Consider the following 23,613-nt stretch of genomic DNA (forward strand, 5'->3'; position numbering starts at 1 on the left):
ATTCCTCCCCTCAAAGTCTCCTGGACTCATGTCCATATCCAAAACCATATCCATCTCAGACATACCAAGGAACTCTGGATTGGTTGGTTTAGTCTCACCAACATGGAACACCAACACTCCTAGGTTAAATCCTCTTACTGGTTAAATAGTCTTGTTCAGCCATCCAGAACAGAAACAGTCAATTCGCTGCAGAGGCATCCTGAGAAATTTCTGTCACTTTTCCCAGGTGGCTATCACCAGAGCCAGTGATTCTCCCTACTGAGACCTGGAAACCTCCCTGCAATATTAAACTTGATCACAAATTTGCCACACCTCCTAGCAGAGACCAACAAGCAAAAATCATTGATCAAGCATCACCTGACCAAACTTAGTCCTATCTCATTAACTTCCTTAGTTATTTCGCATCAATATTTAAATCATGTCAGAAAGATTCTCTTTACATACTGAGAATTAAATACCACACAGGAAGCTGCTCATGAAAGTCTTCAGTATTCCTAAGCAGACTGTCCATCCTGAATGTGTGGTTGTGATTTTCGTACCATTCAATTTGTGCAATAAAACCAAACCCCTAATCTACCTGAAGCCTGTGTAAGAACTCCATCTCATGCTGTTGTTCCCTTCCAACAGCAAAAGGCCAAATCTGAAGCCAGTCTGTTGCAATCACAGCGCTCACACAACACTTGCACTTGCAGAGAATCTGGACATAATTATTAGGTTTGGTTCAACAACTACAAAGGTGGAGCTGGGATTTCTTCTTGTTTTTTATTCCTTCCATTCATATTAATTTTCTGTCTTCTTCCACTACAGGTTAGAGCCCAAGAAGATCAACATGAGGATCAGCAACACTGAAATACCTAGATTTTAGTTCAACCTTATGGAAACATTCAGTGTAATTTTTCCATTCGTTTAATCAGATTAAATGAGAATAAATATTTTGCCTTTTCCATTAATGGGAAAGGTGGTCCAAAAGTTGCACAATCTCCTGACATGGGTGTCTGAAATGCAAACAGTGGAAAGATGGTTCCCACACAGTTTGTTTTCAAGAGGGATTAGGTTTCTAATAACCTGTGCTGAGGCATCTGAAATCTTTTTCAAGTACTGGGACTGCACCAGGTTTCAACACAAGTCAACTGTGATTCTTCAGGAATGTTGACCTGCTCTTGTCTTCTAATTCCTGAGTTTGTTTGCTTTCACAATCAGAGGCTTTATGTTCTGTGTGCTCACCTGCCTTTAATAAACTGAACATACCAGATGGGGGTTGCAAGTACACAAAGTTACACTTGGCAAGAGAGGGATCCTTATACCCTCTTGTTCACAGTCACCATGAGCACATTCAAATGTTCACCTGCTCATCTCTCTTCATAGTGGAAGACTGAGCCACTTAGAGATGGGCTTTTGTCCCTCCTTGCTCCCACCTACACAGCAATGACTAAAAGAAAGATCACAGGCTATTTCTGAGCCTTCATATTTGTGTGTGCAAGTGCAGCTCCGCTTCTGATTTATGAATTAATTTCTCACAAGGTCCTTTCCTGTGCTTCATCCTTTTTCCAACATGTGACATGCTGAGAGATGGGGAATTTTCCTTGATCCATGCAGATGACTTGTTCTCGCAACACTTCACAGTGACTGAGAATCCCATGACTGGCCATTAACAGCAGCTTTCACCAGTGTGAAATATGAATGCCAGTTCTGAACCCTCGCATCCACACTGTTAGGTGAGATACATATTCTAACAATACAGATTTAAGCTTGCCCTGTACTTGAAGGTGCTTTCCTGCTCAGATTTGTAAATCCAGTGAATTTCACCCAAGAAAGGGCAAATTGATGCCCCAGGGATATTAAAATTCCTATCAGAGGACTTGGCACAGGACAGACCTCTTCCATTTAAAGCACATGCTGGGCTCTGTCAGTAGCCACCCAAGTACTGCATTAGTACAGACCTGTCACAAGTGATACAAATTGGAGAACCACAGGGAAACTTCAAGAGGGCAGTCTGTGTCAGCAGCTAGGGAGAGACAGCAACTTTTCTACACCTAAAAGACCTTTTCTCCAAGGATTCTTCCCTAATACCAGTGACAGCAGAGACAAAAGTGAGGGAATTCCACCTCTTCCAACTTAGATCAGAGGATATCTGTCATTATAAGATGACTGCATCCCAAGCTACTCTTCTGTATCACCATTTACATCCTTCCCATCAGTCCCTGAGTTCATGTGCCCATGGCCATGTTCTTTTCTTCCAGGCCTCCCATGAGATCATCATACAACAGTTCATTATACAGCATCCATAACATCTATTTCCCTGTCATTAAGGTAAACAGAGGCAGTCAGCCTTCCCCTTTTGGTACCTGGTTTTGGCATTTCTCTCCTCAGTCACCTCAGCTGAGGGTGCACTGTGGTGTCACAAGCCAGCTCTCCACCTCTACCACTTGTTTTTCCAGCGGGCTGGCCCATTTCAGCAGCAGATAATGTAGATAACAGATGTCAACTGACTTTACCAACAAAATGTATCATCCTACAGTGCCTCCTCTTCCTCCTAGTAATCCCTCTTAGGAGGGTCTATTTGGGGAGTAGTAAAGGAAAAGAACAGAAGAAAATGAAATAGAACAGCATAAGTCAGGATAGAGTCACGTTTGAATGCAGCTGTTTCCAGGTGCCCCTATAATTTTATATTTGTCCAGATATGGATGAAACTTGTGATTCAGGTGAAACAACTGGAAGAACTGTATGAAAGTTGCCATTTCTGTAGTCTGAAAATCACCTGGAAATGGAGCACAACGTGCTCCTGTGAATTACCCAGACTCTGAAGAGGCAAGTGAACAATCATCCCGACAAAGTTACTGACGAACAACTGAGGTATGGTTGTTACACCTGAGGTGCTGCCTAGAGAATGACCAACTGAACTGCTGGCCTTTGACATAACTGCTAGTAACAGACAACCTGAGTCAGACAGCAGTCAGCCACAACTGGGATGCAACTAAAAATCCATATGAAACTCAAGTTAGATTCAGCTTTGAGTACCTAAGTCAGACATGTGAGCCCAACAGTCAGCAAAGTATCCGGAAGCAGCCCCCACCACATCCCCCAAACCAGTGACTTGACCACTGGTAAAAAAACACAGCATGTGCTATAAATTAATAACTACAGTAGCAGAGACTTGTTCACTCCATTCTGCTCCACTGCCCCCATTCTGAAAATAAATCATTTTATCTGATACAGGACAAGCACAACATTGCAAACAATCAGTGCAATTTCTAAAGCCTGGAGCAAGTAAAAGGCAAACAATCCAGGTTTCTCACACTTTGGTCTGCCAGCTCTCCAGAAAAACACAATCTGGGATGGCAGGCCTTTCATTTGCCTGATTTTATTCTCTGTAAAAAATCCTTTGATACACAGGCCAAGGCAACTGAGGATTTACAAAGGAAATACCAGGTCAAAACACTATTAACAAAATTGTCTCACAAAGTAAATATAAATATGCCTTTAATAGAGTGCAGCCATGTTTCTCCCTGTCTCACTAAAGAGTGAGTGGCTGTAGATCAAGTCCTCACACTTCAGCAGAAATCATAGAGCTTTTTCCATAGGCCACAAGCCACCAGCAGGTGTCAGTGAAAAATCCTGCCAGGATTTTAATCCTGGACTAAGGCATGGTCTCATCAGCAGTCCATGCACTGGATTCCATTGAATCAACACTGCCAGAACGAGCTGAACTCAGGATAAATCAACTCCATTTCTAACAGGCATTGCACTAGAGATAGAGCTTGTGCCTTTGACAGCTACCTCAGAAAGAGTCCAAAGGCATCCATCTGCAGCAGACTACAGAGTTCATCTCAGAGACAACCATTGTGAGTTGGGTTTACATGCTGGGTTATACCACATGTGGAGGGGACAGACTTTGTCCCAGCCACTGGACATCATCACAGATGTTCAGGCACAAGAACACTTCCATGGTCAGCAGTGAGGCTACATGAGTCCATCCAGGTGCTATGGGTCTTGGGAAGCAAATGCTAGAGCACTGCAAGAACCATCTTTTCTTTCTTCTTCCTTTTTCTCTTCTTCTCCTCAAAACGTTCAGTAGCATCAGCAAAAAATGTCACCTCCTCCTTGGCCTCAATCTCCCTCTTGAGGAACTGGAGCCCTGCCATGTTGAATCCCAGCACATCCTGCAGAAACAGACCAGCACCACACTGTGAGGCACATCCCAAGCTAGTTAGGGTGCAGAGAGTCCTGCACTGGCCACCCTCTACTAAGAGATGATGAAAACAAGACAATCCACAGATTTAAAGAAAGCAACATTAGTTTAAAGGTAAATTTCATCTGATCAGGAGAACAGCCAGTCCTGCACTTAGTTCCCCACAGTCCTCTCTTAAAAGCAGCTATAATCCACCACATTTTCTGAAAGACAAGTTGCTCACAGGCACCTGAAGCTTCCTATGGGAATATGCAGAGTCTGCATTGAGGTAGCAGCCCACAGAAAAGCCCAAGAGAAACAGGGAGTTACTTTACCTCCCACAGATTTAGAAACTAGCAAGCCAAGACCCAAGCACATGTATCAGAAAACCAAGTGCAAATGAGGCAGGGAGCACAAGTATAAGCTCACCACTGGGGTATTCTCACATGAGGAGGAACATAAGGAAAATGCAGCCTGTTTGCAAAAGAGGATAGTTTAAATGAGCTCAGATCCCCACCCAACTTCCCCACTGGACACCCCAGACAACTCATGCTCACAAACATTGTCTTATCCCATGATTCTACATCCTGGAAAAGGGGAGAGTGCGACACTCACCCGGGCCTCACTGACTCTGGAGATGGTGGTTTTCTTCAGATTTTCTATCACTGTCACCAGCATCTGGTTGCTTGTGATCTGCCCAAAATGTATCCTGGGAACAAAGTAGACAGTGTATTGCAGCATTGATATTAGAAATAACAAAGGCCCTCTCCTCTGTATGTTCTGGACATACAGGGTTTTTTCAATTAGTCTTCCCCAGTCACTGAACATGGACAGGCATGGACAAATTTATCTGGAAAAGCTGTTTTCTTAAGTTTAACAGTGGTTCAGGGGGAAGGTCTTTTGGAGGACACAGGCTCTACAGTGACTCTGTGCCACCAACAATGCTTCATCAGTCTTGATGTGGGATTTTTTCATTCCAGTGAGACTTGGGCCACCAAGACCAGCATCCCCATCCGGGCTTGTCAGCACTCTGCATCAAGCAGTTCATTCCCACACACCATTCACTGTGGGCTGCAGAGATTGCTCATCTCCTGCAGAGACCATGTGTTTATTCCCAAGGATGTTCCCAAGAGTTTCAGGCCCAGAGGCTCAGAAGCAAGTCCAGATACTGTCTGGGTAGATAAAGGACTCACTTGAGCAGGAAGAGGAGAGCTCGACACAGAAGCTCAACATCTGAGCCCTGCTGAATATATTCATTGAAAAGTCTGAGCAGGTCAGGGACATAGGAGAAAGGCAGCACCAGGAGAGACTCTTCCAGCTCACTGAGGGAAAAAGCAAAGGGACACAAGCATTAGTCTCAGCCACTACACTGCTACAGATGAGCAGGAAACACATCCACATAGGTGGGTTCTGGTACTCAGCTGTGCTAAGCATTTCTCACAGCTGGTCCATGACTGCCCTGCATCTGCACAGCCCAGGCATCTTGTGGCACAGGTAGCAGGCACTCAACGTTCCCTCCTCAGCATCCCCAAACTGCTCTCCACAGACATGCACATCTCCAAGCAGCCAACCCACATCCAGAAGCTTCACTCCACGCTCCCCATGGAAGGAGCACTTTCCACTTCCCATGCATGTTTCAAAAGAGGCTGCTGGGAACAGGAACTCCAGACTCTCTAGCACTGCCCATACCTTGCATGAGACCACTCAAAGACCCCAGACAGTCCTGGGCCTAGAAACCCAACACTCAAGTCTCAAATCTGTTCAGCAATGAAGCTCTTGGGACTCACCTCGACTTGACCTTCTTGAAAACTTCCAGCACGTAAGCAGAAGGCTGCAACAGAGGAAAGACAAAAGCCCTGCTTAGTAAGAAACATTCCAGGACCAACATGCCCTAAGGTCCATTTCACACAGTTAAAAGCACACCATCTCATCCTGTGAGACAGACACATCAAGCTGAATATAACAAAGAGGAAATCGTTTCGGCTTCAATCAGCTGCCACTCTGAGAAGTTCTCCCTCAGCTTTCTCAGGATACTCTACACTGGTGAAAAATATTGTGAAAAATCTAATTTATATTTAATCAGCTAAGTCATCTCAATTTATGTCAATGAATCTTGTACAAATTAGAAAAAAAGATTGGTAAAACAAATTATATATAAAAAACCTTATACAAACTAATCTCCCAGACTTAATTCCTATCACTCCTGTTTATCTGCTAGAAGCATTTGGCAGATGGGAAAAGATTCCCAGAGTAGAGCTGGGAATTGGGAAAGAAAAGTGCCTCTAACTACTAAGTCATAAGATTTCATTCACTCCTGTTAAGTCTATCCAACTTATAATTACACAGACCTATAATCATGGAGGAAGGGACAGAAGGGCTCTTGCAAGGTGGTTACAGGTATTTAGAAGGAAGACAAAGGCTGTTTCATCTGGCACTGACATTCAGCTTTGAGCAATCTGGTTTACTGGGAGGTGTCCCTACCTAGGGCAGAGGGGTTGGAACCAGATGATCCTGAAGGTCCCATCCAACCCAAACCATTGTATGATTGCATGAAAAGGGGAGAGAAAAAACAAGGCTCTTCCTAAGGGTACTTAAAAAACACAGTTTGGGAGTGCACATTGGAATAAACCACAAAAACAAAAACTAATCTACTCAGAGTAGTGGACTTTTATTTATCAATGAAATCCACACATCCATGTCTGTGTGTTTTGTAATAAGTCAAAAACCTGCAGAATTTACTGAAAACTGTTGTGCAGTAGTATGACATGAATGAGTAAGGGCAACAGCTCTAGCCTGCAATACCCACGCACTGAACTACCATTCAGAATTTTCTCAATGTAAACTCTGCAGGAATAGGAACAGAAACAGTAATTGTAGCAACACCACATAAATAAACCTGGGAAAGGTTTGTACTAGCTTTCCTGTATCTTGGAGGAGACTGTAAACCCCTGGCTCATGACAAGGAACATCATAGTCATGACTACCATCAGGGTTGTTTAACCCTGACAGGGTTAAACCTTTGTAATACACATGCATGATACTAAAAAATAACAAAAAAAAAAAAAAAAAAAGAAAAACAAAACAACATGAAAACCCTACATTATGTTCACTTTGCACAAGCAAAAAAAGTTGACCTAAGCAGTCCTTCCCCACAGCAACCCAGCATGTTGGCTCAGCCACCAAATCAACCAGCCCCACTCCAGCTGAGAATGGGCTACAGCCTGTGGCCTGGGCATTCCACTTACTGTGATATTTCCATAGGCACGGAGAATGGGATTGACAGGGAAGGGAACCTGGAGACACAGAATGGGTTAGAATGAGGCAGGTGTGTGTGTATAAATGCATATTCAGAACAAACTTTTAGCCACAGTAGAAGAGAGCTTTTACTGAGTGTCTTCCTCCAATTCCCACACCTCCACCCTGCCCAGAATGTTGCTGAAGGCCTCATTTGAAGCCACCAGATAATCTCAGCATGGATGAATTTTCTTCCACTTCTTGTCACTTTTCCCGCTTCTACGACAGACCCTTATTCAGCAAGGAGTGTTGAGATGAAGGCAAAGATGAGGCTTGAGGATGAACCTGCAGGGTGCTCCAGCACACTCTTCCAGGGACAAAACTTAGGTACTGATAAGACTTTAGGCATAAAGATAATTGACAAGAACCCCTAATTATGCTCCAGAGCATGATGCCATTTAGCTCTCCAAAAGATTTGAGCAAATGTCTGCTGTTTTCAGCTATCCTGACTTTATCTGCATTCTAAGCCCTTCCACCTCAGCTGGAAGGATACACCCAACACACCTTGGGATTTTTACATTCCTCAATCTTTTACCTCTTTTCCTGCAGCTTTGCATATGGCATTGTGTTCCTTTAGCTTTGCCATCTCTTCTCTGTACAGCTCAATAGCTTCCATGATCCTCTCAGCCTGTGCAGCACAAGAACAGCACATCAGTGACACCAGACAAGCCAGGACAAAGTTCAGCTGGACAAATGCAGGTGGAAGCAGAGGTGCTGACACCACATGGCACCTCCCCTGCTAACCATTACCCTGAAGACACAAGTCATGTCCTGAAGATGTCACACACTGTCCACATGAGGTGGAAGCAGAGGTGCTGACAGACAGCACCACATGGCACCTCCCCTGCTAACCATTACCCTGAAGACACAAGTCATGTCCTGAAGATGTCACACACTGTCCACATTCCCCCACTGCCCTGGGTGCTCTCTGCTGCAGCTTCAGGTGTAGCTTTGGCCACCACCCCCAAGGAGTGTCCCTTTGAGGCACGTGCCAGGGTCAGGCCATTTTGACTATTCAGATTAAGGATTTCCTCTGAAAATCACCAAACCGCTACAATCTGCAGTCATGGAATTACCCACCTCACACCTTCCTAGCACATCTCCCACGTTAAGCACCACAACAGATTTCCACATTCCACAGATCCCCACTGGACTGCACAGCCTGTCAGGGAGAGGCCTAATGCCTTGAGAACATCCCAGCTGCCTTTTGCTCCTTTGGAATGCAAACTCCAGAGGGCAAGAGCAGCTCTGTCTGTCCCACATGTGACAGGCAGCTACAGGAACCTCACACCTCCTTCCTCTCAGGAGGAAAGAATTCCTGGTGTGTGACCTCTCCAGAGCCAAAACCCTCCCTGTTGGCTTATGAGCAGGACAGACAGCCTCTGCATGCAAGAGCAATCTGCCCTTATGTGACAGCACAGGTTACTCTTCAAACTGATGCTATGACCCCATGAGAGCCCTCCTTGAGAGACTGGTAAGGCACAAAGTCACGCTGGCAGAGCCACAGCACCTTACCGCTTTGATGGTTTCGATGGTCTTCTTTCCTGCCAGCCCTGTCTCTCCTTGCCTCTCTCCAGCCACCTAAAAAATACAAAATACAGAGCTGCAGTTCCGTCCTTCCACAGCACCACAGCCAACTGCAGCATGGAGCAGCCATAGCTTCAGCATCCCCTTCCCCCCTGCACTGCCTCAAAGCAAGAAAATGTTCCTTTCTCCCTGATACCTCTTCCATGCCTCTTACAGAAATAGTTGTTACAGACTTTGTACAGTCAGACTGACACACATTCAGATGGTGCAACTCACCACAGGCTGCTCTTCCTTTGCCACACTCTCTTCATACTCAGCTTCTCGTTGCTACAGAGGATGAGAACACAATATATTAACAGCAGTGAGTAAGGCAAGGGTGCAAGTCCCTTCCAGACTATTTGAGCAAGACAACCTGGAGGGCTTCATGCAGCCCATTGCAAAACCAGGACAAATCAGCATTTGCCAGTGGCAAAATGCCCATTTGTCCCTGGTCCCAACCCCACAGTGAACTCTAGCATCTCCCACAGAGAAAGAAATCCAGGTCTCAGCTCTGGGTGCAGGAACAGCCCTTCAGGATTCCACCAGGCTGAGACAGACACTACAGTTCAGCACCACACCTTTCATCATCAGTTCAGCCACACAACACATAGGGAACAAATCTAGAGAAGTCCCAGGGTTGTCCTGAGCTGCAGAAGGAAAGAGTCTCTGGTCTGCCATCTCTCACATAAAAGGGCACCAATTATGTTATGCATAGTTCACTACTCATGTATTCATGCCCACCTTGCTATTCAAACTTGACCCAAAACAAACTTTTCTGAAATCTGGAAAAGAGCTACCTCTGTCTCTCCTTTTACCCAACACAGGGCATCAAGGTACACCGTGTGGGTCAGCTCTTGCTGGGATATAAAAACCCCAAATATCTATTGCAGGTTTCTCATCCACTCCTGCTTCTGCAGTTCTGCCTCCTCCCTCCTCACTGTGGTTTAAGAACTGCCTTAGGAAGGAGCGACAGAAACAGGTTTCTCTGAGGGATCCAGCAAAAATATAGAGTTACAAATTGTTCCAAGGGAACCTGTGATTGGATACATGAAACAAACACATCAGCCAACCACAATGGTGGCTAAATACTGGAATAGGTGCTCAGACAGTCTGGAAAATCTATTTCCTTGGAGATGTCAGTGTATGAAGGCAAATCTCTAAGCAGTCTGATATTAGGATCATCCTGCAGTGAGCAAGGGGTTGGACTAGAGACCTCCAGACTTTCCTTCCTATTGAAGTCCTTCTGAATTTATGATTCCTTCCAATACATGCCCAAATGGAATAGAAGGGGCTTCTTCCAGCATCCCTGAGCTCTGGGGCCTGCTATTGAGACAGAATGGACCTCTCACAGTTGGAAAAGGGACAAGCTGCATTTAACAGAAGCAGAGCTCTCCATCCCTCCACATCAGTCACCTGCTGAACTGCCTCCCAAACACACTTGTGCTGAAAGGAGCACAAGAGAATGTCAAAGACCGTAAGCAACAGACATGCAAAAAGCCACTAAAGACCAAGGAAAAAAAAAACGTCTGAAAGTTGGTTTTGGTAGGAAAGATGCAACTCTCACCATCTCCCTCTCCTCTTCCAAAATCAGGGGCTCCCTTGTCCTTTCCCAGAGGCGCAGGGACTTGTCATGGGACGCAGACACCACATAGTCTCCATTGGGACTGAGTGCCAAACACCAAACCTCCTGGTGATGCCCCTGCATGGATGACAGAAGAGCTACGATATTAACATCACCCAACTTCCACCCCTAAGGAAAATCCTACTCATGAAGGGATAATGCTTCCTTTCAACAGACTCCAAAACTTCCTACCTCCAGCGTTTGGATATGTTCAAATTTATCTGCATCCCACTGCTTAATCTTGCTGTCCTTCCCAGCTGTGAAGAAGAGATGGGATTTGGGCACAAACTGTAGATACATCACACTGGAAGAGAAAAGGCTCAAATTTACCCACTTGGGGAACACTGCAGAACTCCCCCCGTCTATTCTGGATAAAAGGATTATTGCTGGATCACAACTCCTTGGAGACAAGTCCACAGTCCAAAGAAGCTGTAGCATTTGACTAACCTGTCATCATGGGCAAAGAGAGAACGGTGACAATCCCCAAAATCCAAGCCCCAAATCTTCACATTCCTGTCAGCAGAGCCAGTTGCAATTAGAGTCCCATCCTAGAGAGCAACAAAGAGAGAGGAGGGTGTGGGGACCTGGCTGGCAGGCCCATGAGGAATGGCTGCTGCCCCAGTGGCTCTGCACTGCTGAGTAGGCAGACAGCTCTTGAAATGTGGCCTCCTGATCCCTCCACCTCCTTCCCAGTGGCCCATGCCCTGGTACTGGCACAGCCCACTGAGAGCACTCTGGCCCCCCTCTGACCCTCTGCAGGTATTTGGTTATATCCTGACATTCTTCTTGGCTTTCAATGAGCCTCATTCCAAAGATACCTCAGAGCAAGTGCAGCCCAAGAATGAACAGGCACGAAGAGGCTGCTTCCTTCTCAGCACCTGCCCTCTGCTCCCACTAACAATTCAGGCTCCCCTCACACAGCAACTTTAGCAGAAAGCAGGCTGTGCCTGTTACAATGAGTGCAAGGGACCATCACAGCATTCTGATTTCCACTCACTCACATGACCCCCACTCTGATACCCCTTCCAGTGAGCACAGGATTGCAGAATAAGAAGGGGCTTGCTGTGTTCCACCCAGAAACTGCTAAGTCAGGAGCAAGGACGTGACAAGAAAGTGTTATCCTAGAGGCCCTGATGCCAGCAGAGGCTCTCACACTCAGCCATATCACCACAGTCCCAAGTTACACAGCCCTAATGATACTTACATAGCAGATGTCCATACACAGCACTGGAAGCTTGTGTCCATACAAAGAAAGGAAAAACTGAAGCAGAAGAAAGATGACTCAGTTAGACATGCCAGGTAGAGAGGTGGGCAAATCTCAAGCTCCAAGCTACTTCTGCTCTGCCTCGGGAGCTGTTTTCTAGCACTGCCCCACTTTCAATCTTGCCCTGAGCACTGTTAGCAGCAAGGTCATGAGGCTAGAACTGAGAAGGTGGAAGTCGCCAAGCAAGCTGAACTAGCTCTGTTTGCTCTCTAGCTAACTCTGGTGCCAATGACCAGCATGAATGGAGTTCATTTCTGTTCCTCTCCACATAACTGCCAGCACCAATCTGTCTTGTGTCACTCCATAATGTTCACATGCTAATAAACAGCTCACAAATCCAACACACACTGCCCACAAGGAAGGTTCTCCTCCCACAGGCTTTGCCTCTGCCATGCCCTATTTAATGCCATGTGAGGCACATTCATCCCCACCTTCACAGTGCCTGACAGATCTGGAGTACCACCACATCTGCAGGGTTTAGAATTAACCTTGCCACCTGCAGGCTCAGAACACTTTTTAAATGAAAAATGGATCTTCCAGTTCCCAGTGTAGAATAACTATGGTTCTGTCAGTTTTGCCAGCAAACAGGCCCCTGAAAGAGCATACATGTTCCACATAAAACACTTTTCCTTTGTATTCCTGATCTTGCAGGCTGCAGTTACATCCCTTCCTGCACAGCCTCACAGCCTGTTTGGTCATGCACCTTGAGCGTGTCAACGTAGAAAACCTTCACAGTGCAATCCAGGAGGGAGACAGCCAGCAGCTTCTGGTTGGGGCTGTACCGCACACAGAGCACGTCTTCATCCAGCTGTAAAACGCGCACGTGTTTCATGGAAAGCCTGGAAAAAAACAACTGTTAGCCCAAGGAAACAAAGTAGGAAGAGAAACAGATACAAGTCCCACACTGCACCCTGGGAAAGCAAGTGAATTCTAACATGCAGCACCTCATTCCTCACTGTGACAGGACTGGAAATAAGCAGGCTCCAGTAGCTGATGAACTTCACTGCTACATTTTCAGTAATGATCTGCAGGCCCAGCCTGATTAGACACTAAACTCAAACCCACAAAAAGGGATCAGAATGAGGCAAGTGCCCTCCTCCAGCTAAGCTCAGGTCTCCACAAAACTGCACTGAGCTCACACTCTCCTCCACACAGATGTCACGGGCACAGCAAAGGCCAAAGCACTCATCAACGACAACAGCACAAGATTTATCTTCTCACCTTTTCTGAACACTGCTCTCATCCTTCACAAGCTCAAACTCCCAGAACTTGACACATTTATCGGCACCACCTGTCACAAAGCCATGCTGTAGGGGAAAACAAGAAGTTGCTGTGAAACTAGTTCCTATCCCCCAGAGAAATTCTACAGCAAGGAACTGCCAACACAGAGGAGGTTTTTGGGATGTCCCACATTCCTACACCATTAATGATTAAGTGGATACCACCAGGAGCATTTGCTCTGCTTAGATCACGCATTGCCTGAGCAACAGAAACAATTTCAAAAGCTCTAGCTTATTTTGGAGGGCTAAGATGAAGACCCCAAATGTAAAACAAAACCTGGATTGAAACCTTGGGATGGAAAGCAGTCATCTCAGCTGCAGCTAACAATATGCTTTTGATTTGTGGGCAGCTTAAGACTCTTACTGCTACTGGATAACACACAACTGACCACCACCCTACAAGAGCCTTCTAAAGGAACAGCAGTCCAACATTCTACATTAAGAAGGAGGGTAAAATCTATCATGTTTTCATCTGTAGGGTGGATGAATTTCAGGCAGATTATTTCTTGTTATGGTTTTGATTCCACTAGAAAGTTATTAGACACTACCAGTTGCATCCTCCAGCTCTGAGGATGAGGGGTTCCATGCTTCCATGGAACAAAGCATGTGGTACAAAACAGATTCCATGGTGCAAACACAGTCCTATAGGAAAGAATCACACGAAAAGATGTGTAGATGATACTTATAAGGGTGGCTGAGTTACCTGGTCTGGTGAAAGAGCAATAGACCACACTGCCCCATCGTGAGCATCAAGTGTCTCAATCAGACTGCCAGAAGCCAGGTCATACAGCTGCAGCTTCCCTGTCTGGGGAGAAAGACATCACAGAGGAAGAATCAGCCTCTGCTCACAACTCATGACAGCACCTGGCAGACGAGCTCCCTGCCACGCATGCCCCCAGCAGCCAGCTTCATTAGGTGCCTGTTACATACAGATGGCCAAACTCCTGATCTGCATCAGGGCCTTCCCAAAGCTCTACTCTGCTTCCCACCTCAAGCCACAAGAGTTCTGTAATGACTCTGGGAACACAGCAGTGCTCCAGATCAGGAGAGGCAATGCATTTTCTGTGAGACTGCCTTAGTGACATTTTCCTAACACATTCTCATTCCTGGGCAGTCTGGAGTCAGAGGGCCCCTCCTTACCTTGGTCCCAACGATGACCTGCCGATCCCCGGGGACAAAGAGCGAGCAGAGCGCGTACTCACACTCCATTGTCCGGATGCACTGCAAGGTCGACCTGTGGACAGAGCCCAAAACCTCTTATCACCCACAGAATCTGGCCTGCTCAGTGAGACATGTTTCAGTGTGGCCTCTATCCACAGCTGTCTTCCAGCTGGGGTCAGAAAATAAGCCATCACCATCCTATTGACCCAAACACTACCCAGCACTACTGCTAAGGACGTTTCACATAAAAACATGCCACTGTGTTGTCCACCATCATGACCTATTGCTGTTGTGAACAAGAACAGAGCTCCTAATTTTAAACAGCATTTCAGGAAAGGACTGAGTGTAACATAGTGTACTCACAGGAAACTGAGCTTGAAATCAACACCACTCAAGAAACACTGGGTCAGCACTCTACATCAACACACAACACTCAAAATCAACCCAACAGCCTACCCAGTCTAATACTGGATCCTTCAGATAAGATGTCAAGAAACCCACATGTTCCCTAAAGAACAGGCTTGTTTAGGGTAACAGTTAATACCTCTTATTAAAAATGAAAAAACAGAAAAAAACCACAGCAAAGTAGTCTACACCCGACTGCTATGTAGGACCTTTGTGTTTAGACCTTCTGTTGAAATTTCAGATCTATAGGTTCTCAGTTTCCTTAATAAGGAGAAAAGAAAAATAATTTTCTATTTGCTTCCTTTACTTCATTCGCTGTTGTATCTCTTTCCACTGTCCCCTCTTTCTTATCACTGCCTCTCTTAACACAGCATCCCTCAATTCTGGGAGACAGGCACAATCAGACTGCATACCTGTTCCAAATCTTCACGGACTCTGCAGCTGCTGAGAGAATGGCAATGTTGTCAGAGCTAAAAGCCAACGTCCTGACATCACTGCGGTGGCCTCCAATGGTTATCCTGGACACACGGACAGCCTGGGGCACTTGTGCTGACAGGTCCAGGTTGTACAATTCAATTATATTGTTCTGGAGCAGCAGCACCATCTTCAGCTCTCCTTTTGGAGAGAGAATCAAGTCAAAGGACCTGTTTGATCAGATAAAATCAGAGCTGTGCACAGGGGCAGTATGACCTGTTTGATCTGATAAAATCAGAGTTGTACACAGGGGTAATAAGACAAAGGGGATCAATTATCAAGAACAACTGAGACAGAGGAATATAGACAGAGCACATCCAACAAGCAAGTGCACACTGAGCCACTGAGGTGTGAATGGACTGGAAATCACAGCAGGCCTCTCCCCAGCTCCAAGCTAAACATGTGTTGAGGGGGAAACTTCTTCCAACTCTGCCTGCACTGAGCCATGCAGAGCTCTCCCCAGGTAGCTGCACAACCACTCATCAGACTCTATAACAGGCTTTCCACTCACTTGATTTTAGAAGAAGTTTTGACATTAGCAACCCGCTGAATCTCTTCCTGCAGGCTCAGCTCCACAATCCTTTCAGGCTCCTCTTCAGAGTTCTGTCTGGAAATGTCAGATAAGGGAGAAGAGTCAAATGACCCAGCACAGCCAACACAAACATAGCAACACAGAAAATATAAGGAAACCATTTTGCCTGCTGAAAGCAACTTCCCTCTTACCCAGCAGTGATAACCACATTTAAGAACAGGGACAGTGAAGAGTGGACAGTAAAGTTCATGCCAGTATGCAGACTACTAAAGACAAAAACTGTCCTAAATAACCTCTCCTCTGGAGCCAAAACACAAGGCATATTGCAAAGATAGATACAAAACAGGCAAGAGAAGCTGTGTTTGACAGCACCATCAGTTTCTCTTCACCTCCTGTCATGCAATGAAAGCTCTCAGCCATTGGCAAAATGCTTTTCCAGATTTGCACAGATGCCCTGTGCTTTAGTTTCTACCCTGGAGCCAGACCTCTCCCTAAGGGCTGTTCTGAGGCACCTCTTAAGTGCCAGGATACACAGAAACACTTAACACAGAGTAACCATTAAGAAAACTCTCACCTGTATCTCTGCCTGCTGTAAAACAGGAAATAAAGTATCAGATTCTCTGTGACTTCTCAGATGAAACTCTCATTTCTGCGTTGCCTAACAAGCCCTTATTTTGATACACTGAGCAGTATAAACACCAATGTCAGGTAGAGCTGAGCAGCTCTGAAAAAATCATTTTATAACCATTTCTTTGCACACTTTAGTGTTCTTTTTTCAGAGGGAAGACCCAGAAAGTAAGGTATTTCCTTAGTCTCTGGGAGCAGGGCTGCTCAGACAAGCACAAGGTTGCACAGAAAGATCAACCCCAAAATACTACAGCTAGCACAAAGAGAATGGCCAGAATCTTGGAATTTGACCACTGTGTAATGCTACTGAAGAGTTTTTCTAGAGCCTTCTGGACACAGACAGCATTCAAAAAATTACTTACTTGGCTTTTTTCCGTGCTTTCTTCATTTTTTTTTCCAATTTCTTTTGGATTTCCTCTTCAGAAAGGACAGAGAACACTTCCAGAACAGCATCTGTTCCCTAGAGTCAGAGCAAACAAATTCAAAGGTTTGCAAAACCCTGGCTGACCCTTACAGAAAGTACCCAAGCTCTGTCCCAGCCTCCTCTACTGCTCAGTAGCAGAGTCCCCCATTACTCACATGGCAGGCCAAAAACTTGCCCATCCGGTCTGTGCCAAGAGTCACCACTCTGTCTCTCCCTTCCCGCAAGATGGATCCAACCTTGCTGCACTTAATGATGCGCTACAGGGAAAGAGGAACAAACTTGGGTCTGAAAGGTCAAATGATCTTCTCAAGCAAACTCGAGAAACCTGCTGACAAGAAAAGTCAAGGAGAGGGGGAAATGAACCTAAAGGGTCCTGGCAGAACAGCTAGTAAGGATAACAAAGGGACAAAACAAGCATCTGTGTGAGCTTCAAGCTTATCTCCTGATGTTTTGTTGCATTTCAGTTGAAAATAATCATTGGCAGTCTCAGTGGAAGAATAACTTAATTTTATTGACAAACCATAGCCATTTAACAAACAGAGCTGATATTTTCTACTAAAGAGGCAGCAGAGCTCAGTCAAAAGAGGCAGAGAAGCTGAGAACAAAGGGAGAACTCTTAAAGAGTACAGAGAGAACTCTTAAACCGGGCATTGAAGGGAGAGAAATCCCCTGGAGAGGAAGCTGGAAAATTAATTAACAGTCAGGTATCTACTGCAACTACAAGTGGCCTGAGATCTGAGCAGTACTCCACAAAGTTCTACCAGAAAGAAAGATTCAGTAAAGTCTCCAGCAGCAGCACAAGTGGGAATGGCTTTCTACAAAACGTATTTCATTACAGTGCAACTCTAACCTCTCAGTTGCTGCAAAGCTGAGCATCAGTACTGAACTCAGCAGCTGCAAACCAGCAGGGAATTATTTTATTTCTGTGATGTTTGATGAAAGAGCTCTATTAGCACTGTTTAAATTTATACATTTGCTAGTCCTTCTCAAATAGAAAGGAAAGAAAAACTGTCAGTGGAGAATAAATCTGGGGGTGTTTTGGCACACATACTTCTGTTGATATTTTGCAGGTAGATGAGGCAGCAACTGCTGCTGAGGAAGTTGTTATGGAGCAAGACAAGAATTATCACATTTTCCCAAACAGGCTAAATATGACACTCAGGATATAAACCATGCAAATGGGGTTAGATACACCAGCTCAGAAACAGCACTGGAAAACTGATCTTACTTCCTCAGGATGCTCATCCAGCTCTAAGGTCTCATCCTCTTCAGTGTTTTCTTCTGCTCCAGGTGAAGATGGCCCTTTGCTTTTCTTGGATTCTGGTTCATCAGGATCTTTTACCTGCTCACAGGAAAAAAAAAAAAGAATCCTACAGAATTCCCTAGGCACCAAGCACTCCATGTGCTCCCATGACTATCATCCACCCACAAGGCTGTCTTCCTCAGCTGTAAGGGTCCTGGATTGCCAAGCAAATTGTATTCTCTTTGCCATCTGTATGGCAGTTGTCTTCTGTCAAGTGGGCAGTTTTCCTTACCTCTTCCACAACCCCTTCTCCCTCCAGGGAGACATCTGCTGATAACAGGCTATTGAATGTCACTGCATGACTGATAAGGACTATAGCATCCCATTGGGAGATGCTCCACCCAGAGGGAAGAGCCAAGCATTCCTACCCAGATATAATCTGCAGATTCTGGAACACCAGCACAGTTTCTCCACTGGATTTCCCAGAGGAGCAGCTGCCTCTCCCACTAGATCTTCAGAGGAAGACTACACCTTTCAACAGGATCCCTGCTCCAACCGAACCACACATGATACTCCAGGAGGACTGCAGCCACAATTCCAATTGGACTGCTAGCAACACCCTGACCAACAGGGTGTCAAGGCATATTCTGACTCGTCAGTGTTGTTTTAGTTTACTGCATTGTTCATTTACTCTTTTTTTAATTTTCTTCCCTGATAAAGAGCTGTTATTCCTGTTCCCGTATTTTTGCCTAAAAGCCCCTTAATTAAAAATTCATAGCAATCCGGAGGGAGGAGGTTTACATTTTCCATTTCAGGAGAAGCTCCTGCCTTCCTTAGCAGACACCTGTCTTTTAAAAGCAAGACAGTAAATCAGAAGGCAGGAAGATCTGACACACTGTGGAAATCTCATTCTGGAAGTGCTCACAGTTTCACTTGAAAGCACAAAACAGGAAACAGCAAAGTCCATCCCATGAGCAGCTTGTGGACCAGTCAGAGAGCAAAGACATTGCTTTGGCTGTTTCCCAGAACATCCATCAGATATGAACATGTTCCAGTTCCTCCTCAGCTCAAAGACAAGCAGCTGAGCAGGGAGGCTGAGGGGTCACAGGGGGAATGTCTTACCTCCTGGATGTACGTGAGATCCCACACCCTCAGCTCGCTGTCAGCGCTCCCAGTGATCAGACGCTTCTCTTTGGACAGCAAAGCCATGCCCCAGACCTGTCCAGAGGCACCATGTGAGGAACTGACTCCCTTAACTATCATAAAAATGCACATCTTTAAATGACCTATTTAAACAGCAACCAAATAGAGAATGGATCTAGCTGGGACCTCCTCTGAAGGACATGCGCATGGGAATTGTCACCCAATGCATGTGATGACAGCTCTTGGAATGTTTGGAAGTTTCTCATTTGCTCACTCCTAAAGCCTGTAACACATGATTTGGAGTAATTCGTGCTTATGTGAAATATATGAGAAATACACAAGAAAAAAGTTATGCTTGTAAGATGCCTGTAAGAAATGTTCTTTCAAGTTTTAAACCCACATGCCGGAGACAGGGAGATTGCCTCACAAAACTGCGAAACCACAGACGGCAGCGGAGAGAAAGATCCAATTAACAATCCAAAGGATGTGGCTCCTGCGGAGATGGGCTCTTCCCCAAGAACAGTCCAGGAAATACCCAGATCTACCATCGAGATAGCCAGCATCCCAATGCCAGGTTCCCAACTCAACATCACCATTCATCGCTTACCAGAAACTGTTTTGTCCAGCCCAAGGCAGAGAAAGAAGACTACATGAATATGTGAAACCATGAAAAGAAAAGGAGACACTCTGCCCCACACTGAATAAACTGTATAAAAACTGCCTAGACTGAGACAGACCAAGACAGCCTTCGTGAACAGAGGGGATCCGGTGCCATAGAGGTCGGACTCAGCATTGAACCCGGACTCAGCGCTGTCCCTTTGATTGTGGCTATCGGAGACCGTATCTCAGTCACAAAATAAAATCTATTTTTATTAATTATTAATTTGACTTTATCGATTATTACCTATAACAAGCCTAATGGAAGTAAAATGTATGATGGCACCAGCTTACAACTCCTGCAAGCAAGGAAAGCCCAGAGCGAGCCCTGACACCCCAAGTCCCTCCAGCCCAACACTTCCACACACCCTCTTTTTACCTCAGCTCGGTGTCCAACCAGAGTTTTGAAGCAGTGCTGGGTGTCCAGATCCCACCATTTCACCAGTGTGTCTTTGGCACTGCAACAAAGAAGAAAATCTCAGACATAAGGAAAGACTGCACAGCTCACCATTTTTCTAAGTAGTAGAAATACAAAAATATCTAAAACATGTCAGAATGTATCACAGAGCAGCTGCTCAAACATTGAATTTTACAAGCCAAACAAAAAAGGCACAGCAATGCTGCAAAAAGATACCTGTCAAGTCACTGAAGCTGACCTGCAAATATTTGAAATTGCATTAAGAAATGGGTATCATCTACCAAACCAACAAAATAGTACTTTTTCCATCTGAAAAAAGGCAAAAGTTTTCATTTTAAAATGAGCTGATTGCATGCACCTTTCTATTAAGCTAGTAAATGGCATATTAAAAGTAAAAAATTAGTGACTGTTGCTGTCAACCAATTATTATCAAAGGGATTCAGTAAACTTGCGGCTCTTTTAGTTGAATAACTTAAAATCAGCTCAAAAAGCCCCTATCATCTTTGAATTAATTTGCGTATTTACAGCTTACAAGAAAACAATTTTTCTGTCCCACTGCTGTGTGAATTACACAAACAGAACGTAAGTCTACTTAATTCTTCAAGATGAAAAAAAAACCAAAAAACTGCTACATACATAATGAACATGTTATCACTATTCTTTGTTACAATAATTTTAAGTTGATGGATTTACCAACAATTTAAACCCTTCTCCAAACACCTTTTTCAGTATGGCCATATCAGTTGCTCTAAGACTTGAATTCAGGCACCAGACTTAAAAAATACGTGGATGTCACAAAATTATACTCAAAGATGCTGGTGGATCTGAGGCATCACAAGACAAGAAGAAAAATACAAATGGCTGTAGCACACAGGATGTCTAAATTGCAAGTACAACCATGCCTACTTTTCTGATCAACAATTTCTCTTAGTCTGGCTCACCAAGTGACCAACAAGTTCTTCTCCTTCAAGAAAAGGACTTGAGTGATGACATCCTTGTGTCCCCTCAGCCGGTACAGGCCACTCTCATTGATGACATCCCACACGATGACTTCTGTATCCTGGAACAGAGAGCGTCTCCATGGGACTGGCCCTTGTCTCTGCAGAACTTCTGCCATGAGACTGAAAAGATTACCTGAGAGCACACTTTCTCACTCTGAATCACAAGGATGACTATTGCAAGGGACATTGCTTCCCCAGAGGTGCAGTCACACTGATAAATGTACCACCATCCCAGCCTGAGACACTTTTGCTATTCCTGATCTCACAGGATTCTTCACTTTAACAGCTCTACCAGTGCCCTACTCCTGCCTGCAGCCCCTGCTGCTCCCCCAGCTCCTCTCACTGCCATCCTCTGCCTATGGGCAGAGGCCACACTCAAAATACTGAACATTTCAGTGCAGGTCAGCCTTCTCCATGGGGCATCAGGGCCATGCTCCAGATGTCAAAGCCTCACCTTCGAGCCAGACACCAGCCTGCCACCCAGGTGGTCGTACTGCAGGGCTGTAACTGCAGCCCTGTGCCCATTGAAAGTGATAGTTGATTCTCCACTCAGGAGGTTGAAGACACGGATTGCTCCATCTTCATACCCAACAGCCAGGTGCAAGCCATCTGGAGAGGGGCAGAGGCAACTGACTTGCTGCTTGAGACCCTTAAGGATAAGAACCTGCAATTTTTAGGAGACAAAACACGTACAATGTTGATAAATGACATGTCAGAGTCACATACTTAGACAGCAGAGAGAATATAGTCTATTCTTTTCCTGAACTTCCAAGTGAGCAATTCTGCCACTTTATAAATTCATTTTTCAACTTCCTGTACCAAATACAGTATTGTTAACCCCATTTTCAAAGGCAAAACAGCAGCCAGAAGGGAAGCAATTTCTCAGGAAACCGGTGCAGAACAAGCCCTGGAACTCAGAACCTGAAATTTCTGCCCCCACATATTATGAACCAGAGAGCAAGAAATATTGTTTTAGAGTAAAAGCTGGAAAGTTTCTTCATCCTGACTCCATCCTCTCTTGCCTGGCCTTTCTCAGGTAAAGGACAGAGCAGCTCTTCCACAGACTGCACAAGAACTTGAGAATGATGACAACATCTCCAGAACAACATACAGCAGTCAGCACTCCAGAGGCTGTGAAACAAAACCAGATTTCAGTCTGTAGTGGACAGTAGCACTTACAGTGATTTCTGAATCTCACAGGAGACAGTGTGTGGCAAAGTCCTTAAGTTATAGCTCACAACCCCCCTTATGGGATACAACTTTTACATGGGATGCCCAGCTCCACAGCCAAAACACAAACTCGGTGTCATCCCTGATTTGTCCAAGAACATTCACATAACCAGCTAAACTGGGAGCAGCTTTCCAGTTACTGCGACAGCAATCACTCTTCCACAACTGAGGTCCTGAGGCAAATCTCACAGGGATCCACAGTGAGATTCATTTTAAGACCAAGTCGAGATAAAATAAATTACTCTCACAGTAAGAGCAGAGCAGCCGGACTGCCACTCCTTGTAACAAATGATGGCTACAAGTTACTACCAAAAGAAAACAAAAGGTGAGAATTGCTGCATTCTAGACATCCATTATCCAAATCATCCACAGCCTCCTCTGTTCTGTGTGTGCTGCTGCTACCTGGTGGATTTCAACAAATGCAATCCTTAAAAATTCCTTAAACAGAAATAACCAATTACCTTCTTGCAACTAGCAAGACTTTCTCGTAAGCATCCAACACTGCAGGATATTTTGGACTACACGATGCAGAATCGTTTCAGGCCAGTGACCAGCTTGGAGAACTGGAAGACACCAGCACTTTGGGCCAGGAGGCAGCCAGAGCTGCAGAGCCACTCCATAACCTAACTCGCGCTGCGCTCACCCTTCCCAAGAGGCGGGATGCTGTGGAGGTCTCGCTTCCCTCCAAACACAAACACAGTAACACAAACTCGCACAGTAACACAAACCGCTTGGCTTCAGGCGGACTAAAAGCCCCTCACGCTGCACCCCAGCCCTGCCCCGCCACCGACCGTCCCCCGGCACCGCATCCCGGCTCCCACCTTCTCTCCTTTCCTGGTGTCCCACACGAACACGTGCTCGCAAGCCGGCACGGCCACGTAGCGGCCCCGCTCGCCGCGCAGAGCCACGAAGGCCACGCCGGCCCTGGCGCTGGCCACCAGCCCGAAGAGCGCGGCGGGCTCGTAGCGCAGGTACTGCCGAGTCAGGCCCATGGCGGCGGCGGGGAAGGCTGGAGCGGGGAAGGATGGCGCGGGGGAGCTGCGGCCGCCACACGCGCGGCGCTCCGGGCCCGCCGCGCTGGAAGTGCGTCAGAGCGGGCGCGGCT

At 45.7% G+C, this 23,613-nt stretch overlaps 2 protein-coding genes across 9 annotated transcripts in view; one reads left to right on the forward strand and one right to left on the reverse strand.

The window, feature by feature from the left end:
• SPAG17 (sperm associated antigen 17) overlaps nucleotides 1–969 on the forward strand; it is a 116,010-nt gene extending 115,041 nt beyond the window's left edge. For all 8 annotated transcript variants that reach the window (XM_041411122.1, XM_041411119.1, XM_041411115.1 and 5 more), the window contains one exon: nucleotides 808–969. The gene's annotated coding sequence lies outside the window, so the exon portion shown is untranslated. The remainder of the gene's footprint in view (nucleotides 1–807) is intronic.
• A 2,362-nt stretch (nucleotides 970–3,331) lies between these two features.
• On the reverse strand, nucleotides 3,332–23,609 carry WDR3 (WD repeat domain 3). The gene is made up of 26 exons (XM_041411124.1): nucleotides 23,330–23,609; nucleotides 21,733–21,942; nucleotides 21,219–21,337; nucleotides 20,239–20,317; nucleotides 19,182–19,277; nucleotides 18,045–18,158; nucleotides 16,972–17,073; nucleotides 16,755–16,852; nucleotides 15,745–15,840; nucleotides 15,173–15,403; nucleotides 14,334–14,427; nucleotides 13,897–13,998; nucleotides 13,135–13,220; nucleotides 12,617–12,752; nucleotides 11,854–11,910; nucleotides 11,097–11,197; nucleotides 10,842–10,953; nucleotides 10,593–10,727; nucleotides 9,266–9,316; nucleotides 8,978–9,043; nucleotides 7,998–8,090; nucleotides 7,414–7,461; nucleotides 5,956–5,999; nucleotides 5,362–5,490; nucleotides 4,784–4,877; nucleotides 3,332–4,160 (listed from the first exon to the last, which is right to left on the reverse strand). Exons 1-26 carry the CDS (start codon nucleotides 23,498–23,500, stop codon nucleotides 4,005–4,007), a joined length of 2,820 nt encoding a protein of 939 aa, XP_041267058.1. The 5' UTR covers nucleotides 23,501–23,609; the 3' UTR covers nucleotides 3,332–4,004.
• Nucleotides 23,610–23,613: the final 4 nt, after the last annotated feature.

The sequence above is a fragment of the Onychostruthus taczanowskii genome, unplaced genomic scaffold (assembly GCF_017590055.1).
Source record: "Onychostruthus taczanowskii isolate IOZ18803 unplaced genomic scaffold, ASM1759005v1 scaffold34, whole genome shotgun sequence".
Taxonomy (NCBI): domain Eukaryota; kingdom Metazoa; phylum Chordata; class Aves; order Passeriformes; family Passeridae; genus Onychostruthus; species Onychostruthus taczanowskii.

What these genes read in the sequence shown, in the direction of transcription:
- WDR3 (XM_041411124.1), bottom strand. Translation starts at nt 23,500, where the DNA reads ATGGGCCTGACTCGGCAGTACCTGCGCTACGAGCCCGCCGCGCTCTTC. An exon ending in ACACCAGGAAAGGAGAGAAG is followed by an intron (nt 21,943 to 23,329) that starts GTGGGAGCCGGG and finishes TAAAAATTGCAG; the next exon opens with GTTCTTATCCTTAAGGGTCT. An exon ending in GCTCTCCTCTTCCTGCTCAA is followed by an intron (nt 4,878 to 5,361) that starts GTGAGTCCTTTA and finishes CTTTGTTCCCAG; the next exon opens with GATACATTTTGGGCAGATCA.